The 21,697-nt window shown below is 37.9% G+C and overlaps 2 protein-coding genes across 9 annotated transcripts in view; one reads left to right on the forward strand and one right to left on the reverse strand.

The window, feature by feature from the left end:
* The first annotated feature begins 4,132 nt into the window (after positions 1 to 4,132).
* LOC125252914 (proline-rich protein 7) lies at positions 4,133 to 13,774 on the forward strand. Of its 2 annotated transcripts, none has more exons than XM_048166586.1 (3): positions 4,133 to 4,599; positions 5,979 to 6,792; positions 10,685 to 13,774. In XM_048166586.1, the coding sequence occupies exons 2-3, from the start codon at positions 6,492 to 6,494 to the stop codon at positions 11,119 to 11,121; spliced, it is 738 nt and encodes a 245-aa protein (XP_048022543.1). In that variant the 5' UTR covers positions 4,133 to 4,599; positions 5,979 to 6,491; the 3' UTR covers positions 11,122 to 13,774. The 2 variants fall into 2 exon arrangements, with proteins under 2 accessions (XP_048022543.1, XP_048022545.1); XM_048166588.1 differs by having other exon boundaries at positions 4,140 to 4,599; positions 10,688 to 13,774.
* A 70-nt stretch (positions 13,775 to 13,844) lies between these two features.
* dbn1 (drebrin 1) overlaps positions 13,845 to 21,697 on the reverse strand; it is a 95,158-nt gene continuing 87,305 nt past the window's right edge. For all 7 annotated transcript variants that reach the window (XM_048166581.1, XM_048166582.1, XM_048166579.1 and 4 more), the window contains 3 exons: positions 18,919 to 19,373; positions 18,588 to 18,693; positions 13,845 to 16,505 (listed from right to left, as the gene is read on the reverse strand). In XM_048166581.1, the coding sequence (XP_048022538.1) occupies positions 16,453 to 16,505; positions 18,588 to 18,693; positions 18,919 to 19,373 (614 nt within the window). In that variant the 3' untranslated portion in view covers positions 13,845 to 16,452. The remainder of the gene's footprint in view (positions 16,506 to 18,587; positions 18,694 to 18,918; positions 19,374 to 21,697) is intronic.

Below are 21,697 nucleotides of genomic sequence, written 5' to 3' on the forward strand. Positions count from 1 at the left end.
GTATGGTGAAGCACTGCAAAACAATAGTGGTAAGCAATATGGCAATCTCAGAAATAAGCAATGACTTTACAGTCCACACTGTGAAGCTGGTGTTCATGCAAGTTGTCATAGCAATGCTCTTTTCCCTTATGTCCAACACTGTAGCACAAATTAAAAGAGGAGGTAGTAAAAATCAGTTCCATTCTGCTAACCTGATGAATAGCCAACACTAAATACATTCCACAAGATCTGTCTTATGCAACATTTTCATATGTTCTGTGGAAAAACTGTTCTAGTATTCTTGAGCATCTTCTATTCTGGGCATCTTCTATTATGGGAAAAACCTCCTGAACGTGTTCTATCCTACTGTATACATGTTCTGTTAAATTCTGTATGTTCAATGCAAAATAGCAATGTTCAATGCAAAGTGTTCTTGTTTCCTACAGTGTCAATGTTGGGTTCCAGAAGTAAAAATCCCATTAACTTACAGTATATATTTGTATACATATGGTTATTTTTCAATAATCTTATATTGATTTTATACAAATCAACTTTGCAATGCTTTATTGGATTTAAAAAAAAAAAAAAAATTTATATTGCTTCTAATAAAAGTTTGTAATGTTGTGATTAATTAGTGACCATTTGATAAATGGTTGGTTTGGTTCATGGCTTATAACTCTTTAAAATCCCATTGAGAAAAATACTTACGTCACCAAGGCCACTGTTGCACTCTACACAAAATGTTCTTGAGCATAATTTTATCCTATTCAAATGGTTCTTGAGCATGTTCTCTCCTATACATAATGTTCTTGAGCATGTTCTGTTATGCAATATATTCTTTGCAAAGGTTTCTTGAGCATGTTTTGTTATGAAATGTATTTTGTTATGAAATTAATTCGGGAGGAACATGTTTAGATAATCAAACCAATTAACAAGAGAGGAATAAGCCTATATGTGACCCTGGACCACAAAACCAGCTATAAGTCGCACGCGTATATTTGTAGCAATAGCCAACAATACATTGTATGGGTCAAAATTGTAAGTAATATGCGTTACTAAGGGCTTCATTTGGAGAACTTTAAAGGTGATTTTCTCAGTATTTTTTATTTTTTTGCACCCTCAGATTCCAGTTATTCAAATAGTTGTATCTCGGCCAAATATTGTCCTATCCAAACACACCATGTATCAATGGGAAGCTTATTTAGTCAGCTTTCAGATGATATACAAATCTTAATTTCAAAATATTTACCCTTATGACTGGTTCTGTGGTCCAGGGTCACATACAGTATAGCCGTCTCTCACCTCCATCCGACGATCCCAGCATCCCTTCGCCACCCCTTTCCCAGCCAAGGATATCGGGGGGAATACTCTGGGTTTGGGCCAATTCCGAGATCAAACCCTCCCCTTGGACAGCATGCAAAATATGCAAAATACCCTATCCGATTATATATAGGCCCTACGTCTAAACTCGTGAAATATGCAAAGTGTAGTACAAGAGAATAAGCAGCTGCTAACCTTTCCTTCACCACTAATTCTACCTTAATTTTTAATCAGGTTTCACCTTGGGACAAAACAAATGTTTGTGTGTTGGAAAAGGCATTTTGTGGGACAGCAGCTGTGATCGATTTGTGTTTGTACTCTGCACTTGGTCACGCACATATTCTTAATTGCTGTGGTGCAAAATAAGGTGCTTATTTTGAATAAGTACTTACTTTGTGACCGCTAAAAAAGTATGTTCTATATAATATTAATGTGTGTAGTATGAATGTAATCAGGACATAATACATTCACCATGTTAATATTATCTTGTGACCTAGTTACGTTGCATCATTGCCATTCACAAATCCTCTCCTGTGGCCTCCTGGGATAGTAAAGTGTCCATCTTATGAACACTTCAGAATCTCGCTGGAAGAATTAGATAGGTAGTGCCTACTCTTTCATGAGTACTATGAATTCGGACATACTACTCTTGTCACATACTGTTTTTTTGCCTATATAGTAGGGAAGTATGTGATTTCAGATGCATTATTTGTTTTAGACTGGCCACACTGTGATTTTCAAATCTTAACCGATTTTAAAACTGTGGGAGACCACAGACACAGACACAGTTTCAACTGATTTTTAGCATTATAATCCTCCGAATGCACACAGAAGATTCGTCTGGACCACGAGACCACACCTGTCAATTGTAGTAACATTTTTACAGTGAGACGAGATCTCACGGAGACTCACAAGTTCAAAGTGACTTTGTTTTTAATTGGTTCAAAGTGAAGAATAACAATTGGAGGATGATCAATGTTGTCAGCTAGTTCTCCTGGTGTGAGTTATGAGAAGAAAAACAATGAAGAAAAAAGAATATGGGTGATCTTTCTCAATACTCCACTTTCAAGGCATGTTTGTGGCTGCCAAGTTTCAGCTATAGAAGCACCCAACATCCGGTTGGTGTAGCTTGCTCACCCTCATTGGCTATCACTGTATTACGTCAGAGGCAGCCCGATCAAGAGTCATAAATATCAAGCCTGTTAGATATTTGCAATTTGCGATCATGCATGCTTCAACATGATCGGGAGCAGTAAAATTATCGTAATGATACCACACAACTGAGGATTTTTTGGACAAAAAGTCAGTTGCAAGAAGCCTCGACTCTGGCCACACCTCCAGATCTTTGGGGGTTGCAAATCAGGCCCAAAATCGGGCTTCAATGCTGTGTCTGAAATTATGTACTGTTGAGTAGAGGTACTACATTTGAATTTAAATTTACTTCAAGGGTTAGTTCACCCAAAAATGAAAATAATATAATTTATTACTCACCCCTCATGTCATTCTACACCCGTAAGACCTTCGTTCATCTACACAAATTAAGATATTTTGATTAAATCCGATGGCTCAGTGAGCCCTGAATAGACAGCAATGCCATTGTAACTTTCAAGATCCATAAACTGACATATTTAAAACAGTTCATGTGAGTTCAGTGGTTCTACCTTAATATTAAAAAGTGACGAGAATACTTTTTGTGCACCAAAAAAACCCCAAAAATAACGACTTTTCAACAATATAGTGATGGGCCGATTTCAAAACACTGCTTTTGGAGCTTTATGAATCAGATCAGTTAATCAGAGCGCCAAAGTCATGTGATTTCAGCAGTTTAGCCGTTTGATGGGAGATCTGAATCACTGATTCAATTTGTAAAGCTCTGAAGCAGTGTTTTGAAATTGGCCCATCACTATATGGTTGAAAAGTTGTTATTTTGTTTTTTTTGGTGCACACGAAGTATTCTCGTCACTTTTTAATATTAAGGTAGAACCACTGAACTCACATGAACTGTTTTAAATATGTTTTTAGTACCTCTTGAGAGTTACAATGGCATTGACAACATGTGACGTTAGATTCAGAGCTGTTCATGTTCTTTGACTGGGAATTATGCGTTTCTATGACACCACTATCAACGCCTAAATGAATCTACAGCGGTCAGGTGGTACAGCGGCCATGTGGTACATCTGGGAGCTTTCAGAAAACTCCCAGCTTACAAGCTGTAATTACGACATCTATGAGGACGTGAACGCTTTTTACAAGCCTTAATCTCGTAGTTACAGCAATTATGATATGGCGTGAAGGCACCTTTACGCCCCTTCAACTTCATTCCCAAATCCTATAGTAAAGTAAAGTGACCATTGTATCTCACCGGAAGTAGTAAGTCATCCGGGTACTTTTCGCCTATACTGTTTTTCAAATACTATGAATTCGGACATACTACTCTGTTCGCATACTATATAGTAGAGAAGTATTTGATTTCGGACACAGCGCAAGTTTGAGCCCAGCCTTATGGTGCGACCCAAAACTGTGTCCCCATGTCAGGGTAGAAGTTGAAAACCACTGATACAGATACTTTGTGTCTTGAGTGAGTCTTAATTTTAAGTGAGTGTACATCATTTTAATTGTATTTCTCAAATGTGCTTTAAATTTTTTTATGTGAAACTTTTTTATGTATAAAATAATTGATTGTACCTTTAATAGTCATATCAACGGCTCTTTCCATGTAGTGAGAAGCATTTGTGAAACACAACCTAAGAGATTTTTGAGATCATTACTGAAGTAGGGTATATGTTCATAGACTTCATTTAACTAAACAATCACAACCACATCATAAACATGACCGAAACAGACACAACAAACAAGCCTATTCAGACAAAACCGTGCCACTTCAGGCTCTTTGTTCTACAAACAGTTAAAAAGGAGGAGCGAACATGTCAGTTTGTTTTTATAGAGAACCGTTATTCTCAATTTGATACACAGAGTCCTCGTGACAGCAGTAGCGCATCTCGCGCGGAGTGTCAATGTGGGTGTTTCATGACGCGCGCGTCAATTACAGGTGTCCATTAACCACCGCGCGCATCACGACCAAGGAATGACGCGGAACACGAAACGCTTTCTATTTATCCAGGTAAACATTAGTGAAGACACTAAAAAACACACGTATCTACAGACAAGTCTGCTATTAACATCCAGTGCCACTGACAACTACCGCAACTTTATTTGGATTGAGTCACGTCCCGACCCGACCATTCAAACGGTGTCACGCGTCTGAAAATGAACTCATCGTGACTGGAAGACGCTTATCATGTAAGTACGAGAATATATTTAAAGGAGCATGTTTGTTTCTATTTGAAAATTACGAACACATATATTATATGTGGTTAAATATAGTATAAAAATGTGGTATACGCCTGATAATAGCCATATAGTGATGCAGACATTTAAAAGGGAAGATTTTCAAGTCCTTGAATGTTGTAGTTTACTGTTTGTAATAGATAATATGATGTTTATGTGTCATTATCAATTGCGCACATTTTTCCACGAATATCACCCACCTGAGAGGCTGCATGTCATCACTGCTATATTAAACTATCGTTTATTTATGGATTTATTCATTTATTGTGAAGATTGTACATGTGCATATTAGCTTACCAAACACTGAAAACTGTGTTGTAATTAAATAAAAACAGCACAGCCCTTATGTTTCTGTTATGTGATAAATAGATAGTTATAGATTTTTTTGCAATGTGCAATGCTTTATATCAATGACATTGTGTTAACAGGGGACATTATTGAGGTTAGGCAAAGTCATATTTCTTTCTCAGTTAAGTAAGAGGTGATGACAGCATCCTTCTCATTCATATAATGAGAGCCAGTGTATAATAGAGTTCTCTGACCATTCCTATAAACTGAATGACTATCATGGTATGTTAAAAAATACTGAATATAACCACTTTCAGGATTTGGGGGACCATATGTAAAAGTTTAAGAATCAACCATTATTTATTGACCAATATTGGCAGGGACTTGTCCCCAGTGTAAAGCAGCTCTGGTAGTTCCTTCATGTAATCTATAGGTTATGTCCTCCAAAGATGACATAGATTCCATTTTTAAGGCAGTGTAGACGCAATCAGAAATGGATGACCACATTCAGTGGAAACATCAGATGTCGTCAATGATAATGAAGCAGGACAAAGATTTATTCTGCTTTCTCAAGGTCACCAAGATCTCGGATAGAGATGTGAATATGTGTAGGAAATAAAGCTTTTACTAGATCATTTTACTAGCTCAGACTTGGTTACATAAATTGTCTTAATGTTAGTGATAAAATGGCATATGTATTTGTCAGCACTTGAGAGCTATCATTAAGAGCTGAAGAGGTGCCATGTTGAAAGCCATCATTAATGTTCAAGCAGTCTCAAAATACATTAGTGAATGAAAACTCATGCTGCTGACACCATTTCTTCACAATCTTTCTGGAAAACTATGTGTACTACCACTCTCTCAATGTATGAAATTGATACTTACCCCCTAAAGTCATTGTGCGAGTTGTGCTTGAACAGCTGAGGTTAATTATGAAATGGGCCATTGTGTGTGAAATATTAAGGGTCTGTGTTTTGAAAATATGACAAGTTCATAACTTATGACGGTTGCCCCCTTCTACGTTCTTTCCCTTTGTTGAGCAGCGTGACTTCTGATGTCCTCTGGAGATCTAAAGAGCCCTGATCTGCTCAGCGGAGGATCACAACACAGGAGGAGACCCAGGCACTGTGAGACGTTAGCATTCCCTCATTGCACCAGCTGTCACGAAAAGAGCATCTGCAGATATTCATTTCTTCTTGTGAAAGAGCCCCTGGAGGACCTTCGGGAAGTGCCTCTTCAAGTTCACTTTTGCAATATATCAGACATTTTGTGTTTTCGTGGAACGTGCTTCAAGTGAAATCAGGTCACTTTCTTTGACCTCCTGTCAGTGGGAAAGCTTTCCGTTGGTTAACTTTGAAAAAATGAGCTCAGCAAATGCTTGGATAGACTCTTAATGGTTTTAACCAACAGGATTCATAGAAATATGATAGCTATGGTCTGTTCATGTGCTTTGAGACTTGGTGCGTGAACTCTACGACACAACCAGCAGGTCTCCTTAAGACTTTAAATCTTCCCACTGGATCCTGGAGGGCACAAATTTAATCAAGGTGATCATCATGGTGATGTCGCAGGGCACCTATACATTTTTGGCATGCTTTGCCGGATTCTGGCTGATCTGGGCTCTCATTGTCATGCTTTGCTGCTTTTGCAGCTTTGCCCAGCGCAAGCTCAAGCGCCGGCGTGAAGAGAGGCTGAGGGAACAGTGCCTGCGGGCGCTGGAGATGGAGCCTCTGGACTGCACTGGTGGAGGATACCCTCCTAGAGAGCCCCCTCAATTCTGCCCTCCACTTCAAATGATGTCTCCTCCGCTGCCTGTTACACACACTCTCCCTCAAGCAAACTGGACCGTCTCTGAAGGTAGGATGTTTAAACAAGCTCAGTCATCCAGTGCAATCAGCGGTATGGGGAATATTTTAATTGAGGAGGCATGTAGAAGTTTCTACATTCATCCGCCCACTCACATTTTTGGAAGAAAATCTTTTTTTTTTTTCCAATGAGCCATGCCTTAAAGATCCCATGAAATCAAAATTTGAGGTTTGTGGATTTTAAACCAAGTCTATTAACAACTCTTAGCAGAATATAAGCAAAATAAAACTCAAAAAGGGACTAGAGCTTTGATATGATGAAAGTTTCGATATGTCCTTCACCAGCTGTCTGGTTAGTTGTAAAAATCGCTTCGTATAATTTAATGTGACTTTAGCCAATTTTTAAATCATTCTTACACCCTTTCCTTCTAATGTTTAATATCTCTTAGATATTAATCTATGAGAATATATTTTGTAATTTTATTGACTTTTAGAAATTTAGAAATTAGGTTTGTTAACACCTTTCACATTTCTGACTCTTACCGCTCCTAGAGGTTTTAAGATACATCCACTAAGCTCAGCACAGTACAGAGGCTGTCTCTTTCTAATCAGACATTTCCTAATTAAAATTCCTAAGACTTCCACTTCAACATTTATGCTATATACGCTTCTTGAAGCATTTAAAGTACATAATGCCTTTACAGCTTTCATACCAAACAGCTTTTTAAACTTCCCTGCTGAAAAATACAGCATTGCTGGTCACCTGCATAAGGTATGTTTTGCATGCTGAGACCAGCATAGGAAGCCGGAGTGCTGGTGGCTACACCAGCTCAGTTTTTGTTGAGAACAGCATGATTATGCTGATATACCAACTATACCAGCACTATATCAGCATAAACCAGCCTGGACAGACATGAAATTATGAAAAATATTATGCCGGTTTATGCTGGATTTTTCAGCAGGGTTGTCAAGACAGTGTCAAAATTTGTCTTGAATTTACCAATTTCTGGAAAAACTAGGTTGCTGCTGGAAGAGGTGCTCACCCAGTAAAGCTCCAGTATAATGATGGGAACACTATACTGTCAAAAAGCACAGTCCTCCAGATGAGTCTTTAAACCAAGGTCCTTACTTTCTGTGGTCATTAAAAATCCCAGGATGTCCTTCGAAAAAGAGTAGGGGTGTAACCCCGGCATCCTGGCCTAATTTGTCCATTGGCCTCTGTCCATCATCATAGCCTCCTAATCATCCTCATTTACCCATGCAAGCTGGTGTGTGTTGGGCCTTCTGGTGCAATATGGCTGCTGTTGCATCATCCAGGTGGACTTTGGTGGTGGTTGGGGAGATTAACCCCTTCCATTTTAAAGCACTTTGAATACCCAGAAAAGCGCTATATAAATGTAATGAATTATTATTTCCATTTAGAATGATCATCTTAATAGCAATCAGCATAATCCAATAACCAAGCAGACTACACCTTCATTATTTTTTATTAATACAGTAAGCATGTTGTGTTTCAACACTGTTTACCAAGCAACAAAGATAGTCCATAAGGGCTGTACAACTGAAAACCTCCACTCTTCACACAGTGTTGGCAGCCCGAGCTGCATTCTTTCATGTATGACATGGTAACAGTGAGCCTTGTGTAGGTGTTGTGTAGGCAGATGAGTACAGCACTGAGATAGCAACAGCTAGAGCTGGGCTAATCATGTGCTTTGGCAGACAGGCAGACTGCCAGAGTTGGTGGATCCCTGGCCATGGGCAAAGAATGTCCCTTTAAACCTGTGCCAAACACACAGGATGAATGACCACACATTAAAACAGGGCCTGAGTAATAAGTCAGCTCATAAAAGAGTAAGAGTCAGAAAGAATTCTGCTCTTTAAAGGGACTTTGTATTACTTTTACAACAACAGACTCATTATGTCCCCTGTGACTCCTTGGGCACCATATGAGAAAATGGTATTTGATATGATATAAAAGTCTAAAGAATTTGCAATTTTAATTATAATATTTTAATATTAGGTATTATACAGATACCATCAGACCACTGTCTATCATAAGTAAACTTTCCCCAAAGATTATTTATTGAGAAGTATATGAATAAGTTTCAAGCTAGAGTCTCCATCAGGACTGTGTTTGGAAATAACCTCTCTGTCGTAACAAATTAAGGTTTTTGATGAAAACGTTCCAGGATTATTAATTAATTAGGTAACCGTCAACCGTCTGGAGGCCATTGAAGTCCACTATAAGGAGAATAATCCTGGAATGTTTTCATCAAAAACCTTAATTTCTTTTCGACTGAAGAAAGAAAGACATGAACATCTTGGATGACATGGGGGTGAGTAAATTATCAGAATTTTTTTTTTATTTAAAAGTGGACTAATCCTTTAAGAGGGGTGGGGGGTGAATAATCATTGACATGTGACTGACCACATCATAACTGACCACTTGTACAGTTAAATACTAAATTCTGCTAGATGAATTAAAGAAAATAGTTTTAGATTATGTTATAAGCAGACCTGAACACTATAGGGTGTCTGGAAATAACCTACCATATGAACTATTTAGTTAATGGTGCTTGCCAAGACAAACACGCTTGCCTGGACTGGCCATATCATGTCGTTCCAAACCTGTAAGACTTTTGTTTATCTTCAGAACACAAATTCAATTTTTTTTATGAAATCTGAGAGCTTTCTGTCCCTCCATTGACAGCCTACGCAACTACCACTTTCAAGCCCCAGAAAGGTAGTAAAGACATCATTAAAGTAATCCATGTGACTCCCGTGGTTTAACCTGCAGTTTTATGCAGCCACGCAAGTGCTTTGTTTGCACAAAAAAAATAAAATAATAATTTACCACTTTATTTACAAAATATTAATCTCCAATGTGCGTTAACGCAACAATGTCTGCTCTCATGTCTCACGCATGTGTCGTGGTGCACTCATGAAAGTGTTTCAAAATATCTTGAAAAGATCAAATATGTTTGATTTCTGATGACTGAATGGATTTATAGTCTGAAGTTAAAAAAAAACATCTTAAAAAAATCATGTGTCCATCATACTACACGATTTTCTGCAAAAATCTTATTCAGAATACGTAGACTGGCTCTGACTTGTGTCTAAACTGCAAATCAGAGCAGAAATCATGTAATGTATTCCAGCTTTTTTGACGTGTACACAGCCACCCAGAACACCCTTTAGCAACACCCTAGAAACCACCCAGAATGCCCTACCAACATGAAAGGAATGTGCTAACCACCCAGAACACCCTAGCAATCCCCTTGCAACCACTCCTTGCATGGGGAAGCACCACTCACAATTGTCTTGAGAAAATTTGTTTTTTTCTCACCAAGTTGGGTTAGCAGTACAGTTTAAGAAGCACTGCCTCCATTTGCTGCAATCCTATATCAGAACACATGATAATTAAGAAGTGCTGCCTCATAGCACTGCTAGCCCCTAGGAATTTTTTCCAGTTAACTTTCATCTTCCATTCTAGTAAAAGCACAGATGATAAGGGAGAAAAACACTGGTCTCAGCCAAACACTTTCTTATCTCAGACCTCAATATGCTGGCTATCACTTCCCTCCACAAAAAAAAAAAAAAAATCTATCCTAGCTTTCATCTTAGAGTGAGAGGTGACCTTGGAGGAAATGATAAAAGCTGCAGTTCTTCTACCCTCCGCTGATAAAATATACAAAGCCCTCATTTATGTTGTCTAATGTCCTCTGATAACTTTATGCAGAGGTTGTTTATCTGATAAATTGTGTGATTGTGTATGTTTAATGATGTCTGGGATGACTTTGAAAAAGAAAGGCCTACAATATCTTGGGGTCATGAGGCAATAAGCGTTGATGTATGCTTATAAGCGTTAATGTTATGGACTAAAACCTTGCGTGTTTGGTACAGCTTGTTATTTGTTCCTTGGTGAACCATTTGGTTTTTCTCAGCAGACACCGATGTCTTTGGAAAACCTCCATGCTACGAAGAGGCCGTGTTGATGGAGGACCCACCGCCCCCTTACAGTGAAGTTCTGGCGGACCCCAGGGGAGGAACTTACACCAAACCTACAACCAGGTCCTCCAGGGAGCACCAGGAGTCGGAGACCAGCAAGATGGCCCCCGTGACCGTGTTTCCCGAACGTGGCTACTCGTCCCTCATACGCCTACCTTCGGCCAGACGCTGGGACTCGCTGGGGCACCTCCTGTCCACCATGGACCTCAACCACAACAACCTGCCAGTCGAACCCCAGGGCTCTGCCATCGCCACCATGCCTCGTGAGGGCCGGACTCACACAGACTTGGGCTTGCGGGGACTCCACGGTCTGGATCAACACTATGGTTTGCCCACCGCATTTCCGCTTTTGGGTAGAAGCACAGCAGTATGAGCCCACAAAAATAGACCTACAGACCACTTTCTGAGATGAACACTTACAATGCTGAGTCATATGTGGTCTGAAGAGTCTGCCAGAGGCATTTCGAACGCCGTCTTTTGGGGGCAGAATCGGTTTAGGATGATTCAGCTTTGTTCAGGGGTTCATTTGCAGATCCATCACACTCGCTTTTCTCTCTCGTCCTCTTTGCTCTCCGTGGCATCTCTGCCTGATGCAGAGCAGCAGCTATTATGTGAATGCTGTTGCCATGGCTCCCAGGAGCTGTCTGCAGCCCACCAACGCCTCGCCCCTCACATCCTCTCTTCCTCCTTTCTCATCTGCAGCTCACTGATATAATACAAATGACATTTCAAACCCTGTCTTTGTGAAACAGGGTAAAACACAGAAGTGCAACATAGCGAAATGACAGCGGTTGCTCCGTACTGTAGCTACACAATGCTGCTCAGCTGTACAAAATGTTGTTTCACAAACTGGAAAACAATACCTGGCATCTCTTTCTGGATTTTGTGCCAGTTTCTTTCTCGGGAAGGAGTCTGAACTTTGGTGGTGGAAAAGCTTCAAAGTAATCACACATTCCTCAAAAGGAAGTTGCCTGAGGAGTTGCAATTTTTGAAACATGTCTGTAGTGTCCAGTGAAGAAAGCTGTCTCTCACAGCTTTTAATACATTACCATGCGGGTACACTGAGAAACTGCCTTTAATTTCATGTCAGTAGTACTATTCTCTTTTTTACAGATTCTGAATCTCTGTATGAATAATGATTTTTTTGAATAATATTAAATCCATCATCCTGAAGTGCTCCTCAGATTGATGATAGCACCTTGTTTGTAATGACCTGCAAATGGGATTTGTCAACATTTTCAAGCATCACCATGTTGCCCACGGTACTTCCTGCTGTCGTTGCAGCCACATGTGGGATTTCCAGCATTTATTTAAAAAAACTGCATTCATTTAATGGTGCTTGTCCAAATTAGACCAACTGAATCTCTTTTCCCCCCCTGAAATCAATGTGGTGATTGCTGTGTTGTGAAATGCTTGATTTCATTCTTTTTCCTTTTACTGCCATCATTTCTATTATGTATGTTTCCATGCCCTTAAACGATTCTACCTCAATCCATCTGATGGCCGTCTTTGTCAGTTTCCCAGCATAAAACACTGCTTTCATGCATGTGCTGGATGCTTTCAAATGACATTTGATTAAAATAAGCTCTATTTTGGAAATGTGAAAAAGCAATTAGCGGCGTATGTGGGCACACGTTCAGCACAATGCTTTTACTACATCATAGTGATGTCTTTTCTTCGTTTTTTCTTTTAATTGCGCAGCCATTACTAGACTGCCCGAAAATAACAAAAGCATAAAGGAATCGTACTTCCCACAACCCACATTATTAGGCTTGATGTACGAGGCATTGTTCCCTCCTTCATTATAACCTGTGCAGACTAAATTAAATAATGCAATTAAATGAAGAATATAATATTTATTACTTTTTATTTCTACAAAGATGCCCATGTCAAATGTTGGAAATTGAAACAAGCACTGCTTCTTGTTACATAAATGACAGAATGAAGGTGGACAAATTGGACAAATGGATTCTTTTGAAAAGGTTGAGGAAAAATGCCTTGAGTACCAAAATGTTGAATCTCTTTTTGAAATAAAAATAAGAATGTTGTGGGAAAAAAAAAGAAAGAAAAACAAACTAAGGAACTAACCTTAAATGGCCAAATATTGATCAATTCAGGGGAAATATTCATATTTTGCACAGATCAAAATGCAAAATTGTACAAGACAATCAGTGAAATTTACTGCACCTTAATGCCATTTCAAAAACACCCTCTTACAGTAAGTTACACTACAGCATTCAAAATGTGACTATAGCCCCCAAATACTTCCACTGTAAAATTAATCTATGGGACAGGTTTGATTGTTCTTTTGGGAAAGTACAGTTTTTTTTTTTTTTAAATGTCTGTACTGTATATGCTTTTATTCACTCTGTTTTTATATATTCAGTTACATCACAACAGAAGCTAAGGACAGAGATGTAAACGGTCTTCTCTCTGCCAGCAATGTGTTGCTAAGCGACCGTAGCAGAGCCGTGTGAATCTGTTTGCATAGATGAAGTGAGCAGTACCGTCACTGCTCTGGTACACAGCCTTCTCACATCCACTATGATAAGTGGACTGTGGTCTGCAAATTAGCATACAGTTATACGAGACATTATGTACCAAATGTACCGCGTTTGTGCCATTTTCAGTGAAAGCTGTCATTAAGAGGCTCTGATGTATCAATCAAAAGGGTTTTTGTGCGTAAATCTCTTTTGATCTGGCAAGAGTCTCAATTGAGACCCATTTTTGTTCCTATTTGACACCAGATTTACAGTCCAGATTTTCTATAGCGCATTTTCTTTCTTGTCACATGAACTGTGAATGGCAAACTGTGAAAGTGTATCATGCAATGTTCATGTAGCATGCAAAGTGTGCTTGTGTGTGCGGACACACGGTAATAAGAGCTGTACTAATTCATAGCTGCTATATATTTCAATGTTCATGTGAGGATTTTTGGTTCGTTTCTAAAAATACACACAATTCACAAACAGGGCCAATGAATGCCTAACATATCTGATTAATAAAACTGAGGTGCAAAGTCTTAAGTTATATGACGGTGTTTCAACATTTCTGTGTCTGTTTGGTTGCAGACAGAAGAATGTAAAAGTGCACAAGTTTTCTGAAGGATTTTAAAGTCTTTTATTAACATACATAAGCACATAGCATGTCACAAAAGATCTTGTGCTTGTTTCAAAAACAGCGTGTGAGAAGCGGACGGAAAAAGGAAGAGATAGAAAAAAAATAATTAAAAAAAGAGAACTTTCAGGAGACGCTAAGCCTTGCTTCAGGGGCAAAGAAGAAATTACTGTAGTAGAACAGTACTAGTAATAGTAATAATAGTAGTGGTGGTAGTAGTAGTCTCCTAGTAGTTTGAGGGAGAAAGAGAATAATAATCACTACTAAGGAGGTTGGAGGGTGAACAGGATACACGGAAGTCATTTCAAAAGGGGCTAAGTTACTGTTAAAGATGCGGGTTACTTCCTACTAGGTTTCATACTGAGCAACCTCGTTTTCTCTCTCACCAAAGAAATGCAAGAAACCCAATCCAAACGTACGCCAACCCCCGTTTTTCATGGGTGGAGAATCAATACATGTTAGTGAATTGTAGTACATTTTACATGAGCACAAAATTAGAGCTATTTACAGAACAATACTATTGGTTTAGGCTTATTGCTCGCTTTTCCACTCAAAACAACCCTTTGTAATGTAAAGCCAAGATATTGTGATGTGGCTTTTTAACATGACTAAAAGTATGAGGAAGACAGTGGGTGGTGATAACTTGGCGGTTAAGGATGTGGGCTGGTGCAACAAAGATTACAGTTTGAGTCAGTGTTGAGTTAGTGAGAACCTCTCACTATTCTGCCCTTGAGCAAGGTGATGTGTCCCTGCACTTGTGTAAAAGTTACAAAATCCAAATTTGATTTGAAGGTTTGTAATCATTTTAGGTTTATAAAAAAGTCTTAAAAAATTCTAGACGTCCATAAGGGTAACATCACTCTGAAGGAAGTCCTGGGTTAAGCATTTTTAACTAGCAACAAAACTTAAAAAAAATAAATAAATAAAATAAAAAATATTACTGGGGTCATTTTAATTTTATATTCAATAGAGGAGGTTACCAGGGTTTGAAATGTGTAATTACTAGGAATTTCCTTCTTTTGGAGCATAAAACTAAAAGGATCAAAATCACATCCACGATAAATTGAGGTCAAAACCATACTCTACGCAAGTACACAAACAAAAATGCTTCGGTTTCACACGTCTCCATTTGCTGAAATGTGTTAGAAGAATGCAATTCATAACACGACGCTAAGCACTGCATTCTCAGCCACAAGGGGCGCTATAGCTAGCATTAGCATAAATAGTCTTCCGAAAGACAAAAAAGACCATAGATCATTGACTACTCTCATAATGGAGTGACAGTTTGAATCTTGGTAAGCAAGTTTATAGCTAGCAACTTGGATAATTGCAAATCGAAGGTATTTGGCTTCTTAAAGGGATAGTTGTAGCTGCATCATATGACTTTCTTTCTTCTGTGAAACACAAAAGAGTATATTTTGAAGAATGTTGGTAACCAAACAGTTTTGGGACAAAAACAAAAAAAAACACAGACTTCTCAAAAGATCTTCTTTTATACTCCACAGAAGAAAGAACGACACAAGGGCGAGTAAATGACAGAATTTTTATTTTTGTGTAAACTATCCCTTTGAGAACTTGTGGTCTGTTAACACCACAGTAAGTCCGCATGCTAACATGTACACCGGGACTGTGTGCTAGCATTCGCGTCAATGCTTGCGTACTTATGTAGAGTTTCAGGCCTGAGCCTCTCCAATAATACGGGACTCTCTTCTCCCTTTATCTTTAAACTAGATGTACACACATACAGTATATGTACACACACTACCGCATATGTAACTAAAACAATTCCCAAAGGAGTTCACTATAATTGTTATTGCCTAAGTTTCTCAACAAATCAAAGCTCTATTGCAGTTGTTCAAAAAAAAAAGTCAGTTTCAGCCATTGTTTATACACATTGTCTCATATGTAGTCAAAATATACATATGCCACCTGGCGCTAAAGTCCTAAAAGGCCGTTACACTGACACATCATACTCAAAATAATTGGCACAACACAAAATTGTTTCATAATCACATATAAACCCCCCTCATTTTCCGTTTGCTAAATACGATTGACTCAACTGAAGCTAAAATCGAGTTCTGAAATGTCTTTGCTTTGATGAGGGTGAGGGTTCAACCGTCCCTGACCGACTGAGTCATCAAAGCAAAGACCCCTGTGGGCATAACACTCAAACACATGTGATTCAACTAAGCAACTAAGATTGTGGGGAACTTGATTGAACTGCTGAGCAGACCTAAGCTCAGCGTCGATTAAGGAATGATCTAATCTGCTACTACACACACCTGTTAGGCACAGGGATCGATACAACACAGGTGAGCGCTAGAGACGCACTGTGCTATACTCTGCATAGCAAAAAAAAAAAAAGAGAAAGAGATAGAAATAAATAATAAACACACTCACTCACACACACATACACAAACCGAGAGCACTCATACCCACTGGCATCTTTAACAATAACCCGAGTCCTTTTCTTCTGTGGCTAACATTGTTGTTGTTTTTTTCTCTAAAACATTTTGATGCAAGACTTCAGTAACTGTTGTAAAATCAGTTTTCGTCGAGGTGTCGCCTCTGTTCCCCTCAGTCGCTCCTAATCATCATCTTCCATCACGGGGTCTGTATCCCAGCACGTAATGTCGATTTCTGCAGGAGACAATAAGACAAACAACGTATATTAGGATCTTTTCTGAGACAAGGGAGTGATGTAACAAAAAGGAAATTAATTTCTTTGTTTTTCTCTCTTTTGGAAAAACGGACCAAAAATATTAATGACCCCTCATGTACTGAGGGGTGTAGACAAGCCAGGCCTTTTATAGTTAACTAAAACTAAAATCATAAAAAACAAAATGTTTGTTAAAATAAAATTAACTATGAAAAAAAAAATTACACCTTTTCAGTGCATCTCACTTGTCACCTCATTTTGTCAGTGCCTCGCACCATGAGCGCCATATTTTTTTGGATGCCATGGTAATGTAATTTTTTTTACATGTAGTACAGACATTATTTTTGTTACTTAAAATCAACATTAACTGAAGTAAATTAGAAAAATTATACTAAAATGTATTTGAAATACATTTATTTTGTGCTAAGTATACTACACATACATAACAAATGCATACATACTTAATAAAAATATCCAGCAATTGTACTTTTGGTATACTAAATTGATATACTTAAAGTCTGCTAAATTGGAACAACTAATTTTTTACTTAATGCACTTTAATTGTGCGGAAGTAGTGCTGAGGTCCAACTAAATATATACTTAACTGTATATTTGATTGTGCTAAAATGGAACTATTGCAAGAATACTTTAGGTACACTTTAAATATCTTGCATTTATTATATATGATCATAAAATCCTTATAATAGTGATTTTAAACTTTTAGGCATAATATTAACAAATGTGCACTGTGCAATAAAGAATATGTCAATGGATTTGAAGTATACTTAGTATGAAATAAATGTATTTTAATTAATGTGCCCCTATTATGCCTTTTTTAATGTTCCTAATATTGTTTTGGGAGTCTTCTACAACAGGTTTACATGCATGCAAGGTCAAAAAACATTTTCGTTTTCTCATAATATACATTTAATTTCACCTCATTTCTCAAAGATTTGTAAACGATTCGTTAGAAGCAGTTTGAAGAATCCGTCTCTCTAAACCCCTCCTTTCCGTGAGCCTACACTGCTCTGATTGGTCAGATGGCCCAATCTTTTGTGATTGGGCTACTGCACGAACCGCGCGCCCATTGCCATAACTGAATGACAGCTATCAATTTGCAAGACATTGTATACAATGTATGGACAGAAAAGACAGCATCGATTTTACCATATCAATTCAAGCCCAAATCTGCCGATGAAACGTCTGAAGTAGTCGATCAACCAGATACTGATTGGCAATCACGACTGGAGTAGGATGTTTCTCCATGGTAAGTGTCAACTTAGTTTGCATTATTCATAAGACGTGATAGCAGCGTCACTGTTATACTTTATGTAGGTGCACCAGTGGGAACTGTGTATCAGAATGCCAAGAGAAGCTGAAAACTTCTAACATAAGATAAACATTTAGGCCAGATGTGATTTTTTCGCCATAACTATTAAAGTAAATAACGGCTAAACCACTGTTTGACATTACAATGGGTGTTTACTGTTTACAGAGAGAATACTTCAACTAGTTATAGCGTGGACTAGCATCTTAACATCCTATTACAATACAGATAGAGCTCCACTCCATTGTAATAATAAAAACGCAGAGGAAAAATTACATTTGTTTTACAGTTATGTAAGCAAACCGGATCCACAGTAATGTTGTAAACTTCCATCCTTGATCGTTACTCCAAGTAATAAGACAGAGAAGCTGCATTAATCAAGACATTTTTAGACAATATTGGACCCACATCTGAATAGCAGGACTACAGAAACGTGAGTTAGCTGGTCAGCAGGAGACATACAAAAATAAAAAAAAATAGTATCTAAGGGATACTAAAAAAACAATGATACAAACACTTTTCCAATAAATCTCTCTAAAATGATAACTGGCCTCCCCATTGACTGTAAATACCATTTACCTTTGATTATCAATAGATTTTAAATGTGAACTTATTGGCTACTTGATGAATGAGCCCTTCATTATATTCCATCCCAACTTCCTGTTTAACATCAAAACAAGATCAAGAATTGCATTCATTAAATCGTTTCATGTGCTTCGATCTGAGGCGATCTCACCTGGTGGTTTGTTATAAAAAACTGGTGTTGGGTTGACTTTTGCAGTGCAGTCATCTGACTGGGCAAAATCCTCCTCCTGTGATTGGCTGAAGTAACCTTCACTCGCCTGCATAAATGCAAACATATGATGGCTATATGTAAACATCTAAAGCTCTATGCAAGTGCCCTGAATATAGCTAGTGCTTTGTTATGTGTCTTTGGCATAACAATAATGTCAAATATACAAAGTACATGCTGCCACCTAGTGGCAACATAAATAATATGCATAAGTAAATAAAACATGCAGCAGATTGAGGGGCAAGGCAGCATTGCATTGTCTGTTTTAACAGACCTGGGTCCCTTCTTTAAGCAGCGTGTCTCCATTGGTCAACAGTAGCTGTCCGTCATCCAGGTCCTGGCTGTCGGAGCCGGAAGCATGCTGCAGGGCCTGCTGGTAACTCAGGGTCATCTGGTGGGGTCCGGCCACATCCACCAGGCTGGAGGGGTCGTCTTCTGTGCCGGTGCAGTAGGGGGCGTCAGGCACCTCATCGAAGCTCATAAGCGGCTGCGGGAGAGCAGGGGAGGAACTGGCGAGATGAGGCTCCGGGGTGTCCTCCATCAGGTCCATAATGTGAGAAGGGGCCTGGGAGGGAGCAGTAGCTGGCGCTGGGCTGCTGTCCCACAGGTCTAGCAGGCTGTCATCTGTGCTGGATAATGGAGCAGCGTTGCTGGGCTGGGGAGAATCACTCGGAGAGGTCTTGGTGAAGCCGGATTCCTGCACTGGAGTTTGCTTGGGAGTGTCAAAGTCTTGAGGAGGAAATTTAGAAAACATTTGTGAACATATAGAACTATACTATGTTCATGTTCATGAAATTTATTTGGAAAGAATGGCATTAATGCTTTCTATGAAACCTTTATATGCAATGCATGAGACCAGGGGCCCGAGAACAATTTTAGAGCAAACAAAAAAAAAAAGTGTAAAACAATTTTTAACATTTACAGAATAAAATTTTTGCTGTTGCGGTTTGCCTTCTGAAGAAAATGAATTATTTTAATTTAATTTACAGATATTTATAAATATACATATAAATATAAATAAATATTTTAACTACTTCTTTTGATTTTACTGCAGTGACAATGTGAAAACCTATTTATTAAATGTTAATAATGTAAAATCTGGTTAATATTTTAAGTCAGTCATTGTGTGTAAAAATAAAATGTAAAAAATTATTTGGGGTTTCTTGGCATCAGAAAGTCAGGCAATCTAATCTAATCTAATCTAATCTAATTTAAAAAAAAAATTCATGTGATAATATGAAGTAAAAATATTTCATATGACTGAATCTTAATCAATATTGGATTACGCCAACAAAAGTCATTTTTAAAGGTCAAATCAGATACTCAGGTAACAACTACTCATTTTTACCTTTTTACAATGTATAAAGGTTTTCATAACCCCACATAATATATAATGAATTCTGCAGATATAATATACTATCACCAATATGGTAATGGTACCTTAAAAAACTATAATGAATTTTATAATACATTATTTAAAGGGTTAGTTCACCCAAAAGTGAAAATTCTTCATTTATCTTTGGAGCACAAATTAAGATTTTTTTGATGAAGTCTGACTGATTTCTGTCCTTCTATAGAGATCCAACGCAACTACCACTCCAAGGTCCAGAAAGGTAGAAAAAACATCATTAAAGTACTCCATGTGACTCCAGTGGTTTAACCTCAATATTATGAAGCGACACAAGTGCTTTGTTTGTGCAAAAAAACATAATTTACCACTTAACTTACAAAAATATTGATCTGCAATGTGCGTTCATGAGAGCATCAGGACGCATGCGTTTTGTGTTCACGCAAGAGCTGACATTGTTGCATGAACACGCTTTGGATAATATTATTTTGTAAATAAAGTAGTAAATTAGTTTTTTTTTTTTTTTTTTTTACGCAAACAAAGCACTCGCATCGCTTCATAAAACTGAGTTTAAGCCACTGGAGTCACATGGAGCACTTTAATGATGTCTTTCCTACCTTTCTGAACCTTGGAGTGGTAGTTGCGGTAGTTGCGTGGAGTGGTAGTTGCTCTATGGAAGGACAGAAACCTCTCAGACTTCATCAAAAACATCTTAATTTGCATTCCAAAGATGAACTTACGGATGTGGAATGACATGAGGGTGAGTAATAAATGACAGAATTTTCATTTTTTGGTGAACTAGCCCTTTAAGCTAACACATGACATTTAGTGTTGCTCATGTATTAATGCATTATATTCTTTGAGTGCTTTATATTTCACTAAAAACAACTTCGGAATACTGCATAAATACATGCTTGTTATGAAAAGGAAGTAGATGAAACCTTTGATGCAGAACAACTCTTCATCTTTCTCTCATCTTAAGGAAGCATTCATGGCAAAATCAAAGATATTTATGGGTACGTTTTCTTCCTGTTCTGATTATGAGCAGTAAATTGAGCCCCAGTGAAGTGCTTTTGATACTTAGTTCAGTCAGGGTGGACACACAAGAGCTGAGAAAGTCAGTCAGCTGTGAAGGCAAACACAACCTGGACAAACAAATGAGCCCCAGGCTGCATCACAGGGGCCGGTTTGCATGTGATAGATGATTTTGTGGGAGCGATAACAGCCTCCCATTTTTGTAACTTATTAAGCTGATGAGATTCAATATATTCTACATCCCAAATAGTCCTTGCTAACTTATTAACTAATTTTCTGGAGGACATGGTGGAAGATTTTTTTATTATTTAAAATAACACTGCTGCTTTAGATAAAATACTGTATATTGAAGGTCTGTTGGTCATTTTCATTGTTTCCTAAAGGCTCAAATTCTGTGGTGTACTGAAGCATAATATACCCATATATAAAATACCCCAAAAGGATAAAAAACAACAACAAAGAGTATTATAGTATTATAATAATAAAATAGCAATAATAATAATTACTAATATTATTAAAATTTTATATTTATAAAATATATTTATCATATATTTATAAAATGTATAATTTATGATTCTAAGCATATATATATAGAATTATTATTATTATTTACATTTATAATTGATGACCCTAAGAGTATATTAAGTATTAAAATAACATGACTTGCAAT

This window comes from Megalobrama amblycephala, linkage group LG18 (assembly GCF_018812025.1).
Source record: "Megalobrama amblycephala isolate DHTTF-2021 linkage group LG18, ASM1881202v1, whole genome shotgun sequence".
NCBI classification, from domain to species: domain Eukaryota; kingdom Metazoa; phylum Chordata; class Actinopteri; order Cypriniformes; family Xenocyprididae; genus Megalobrama; species Megalobrama amblycephala.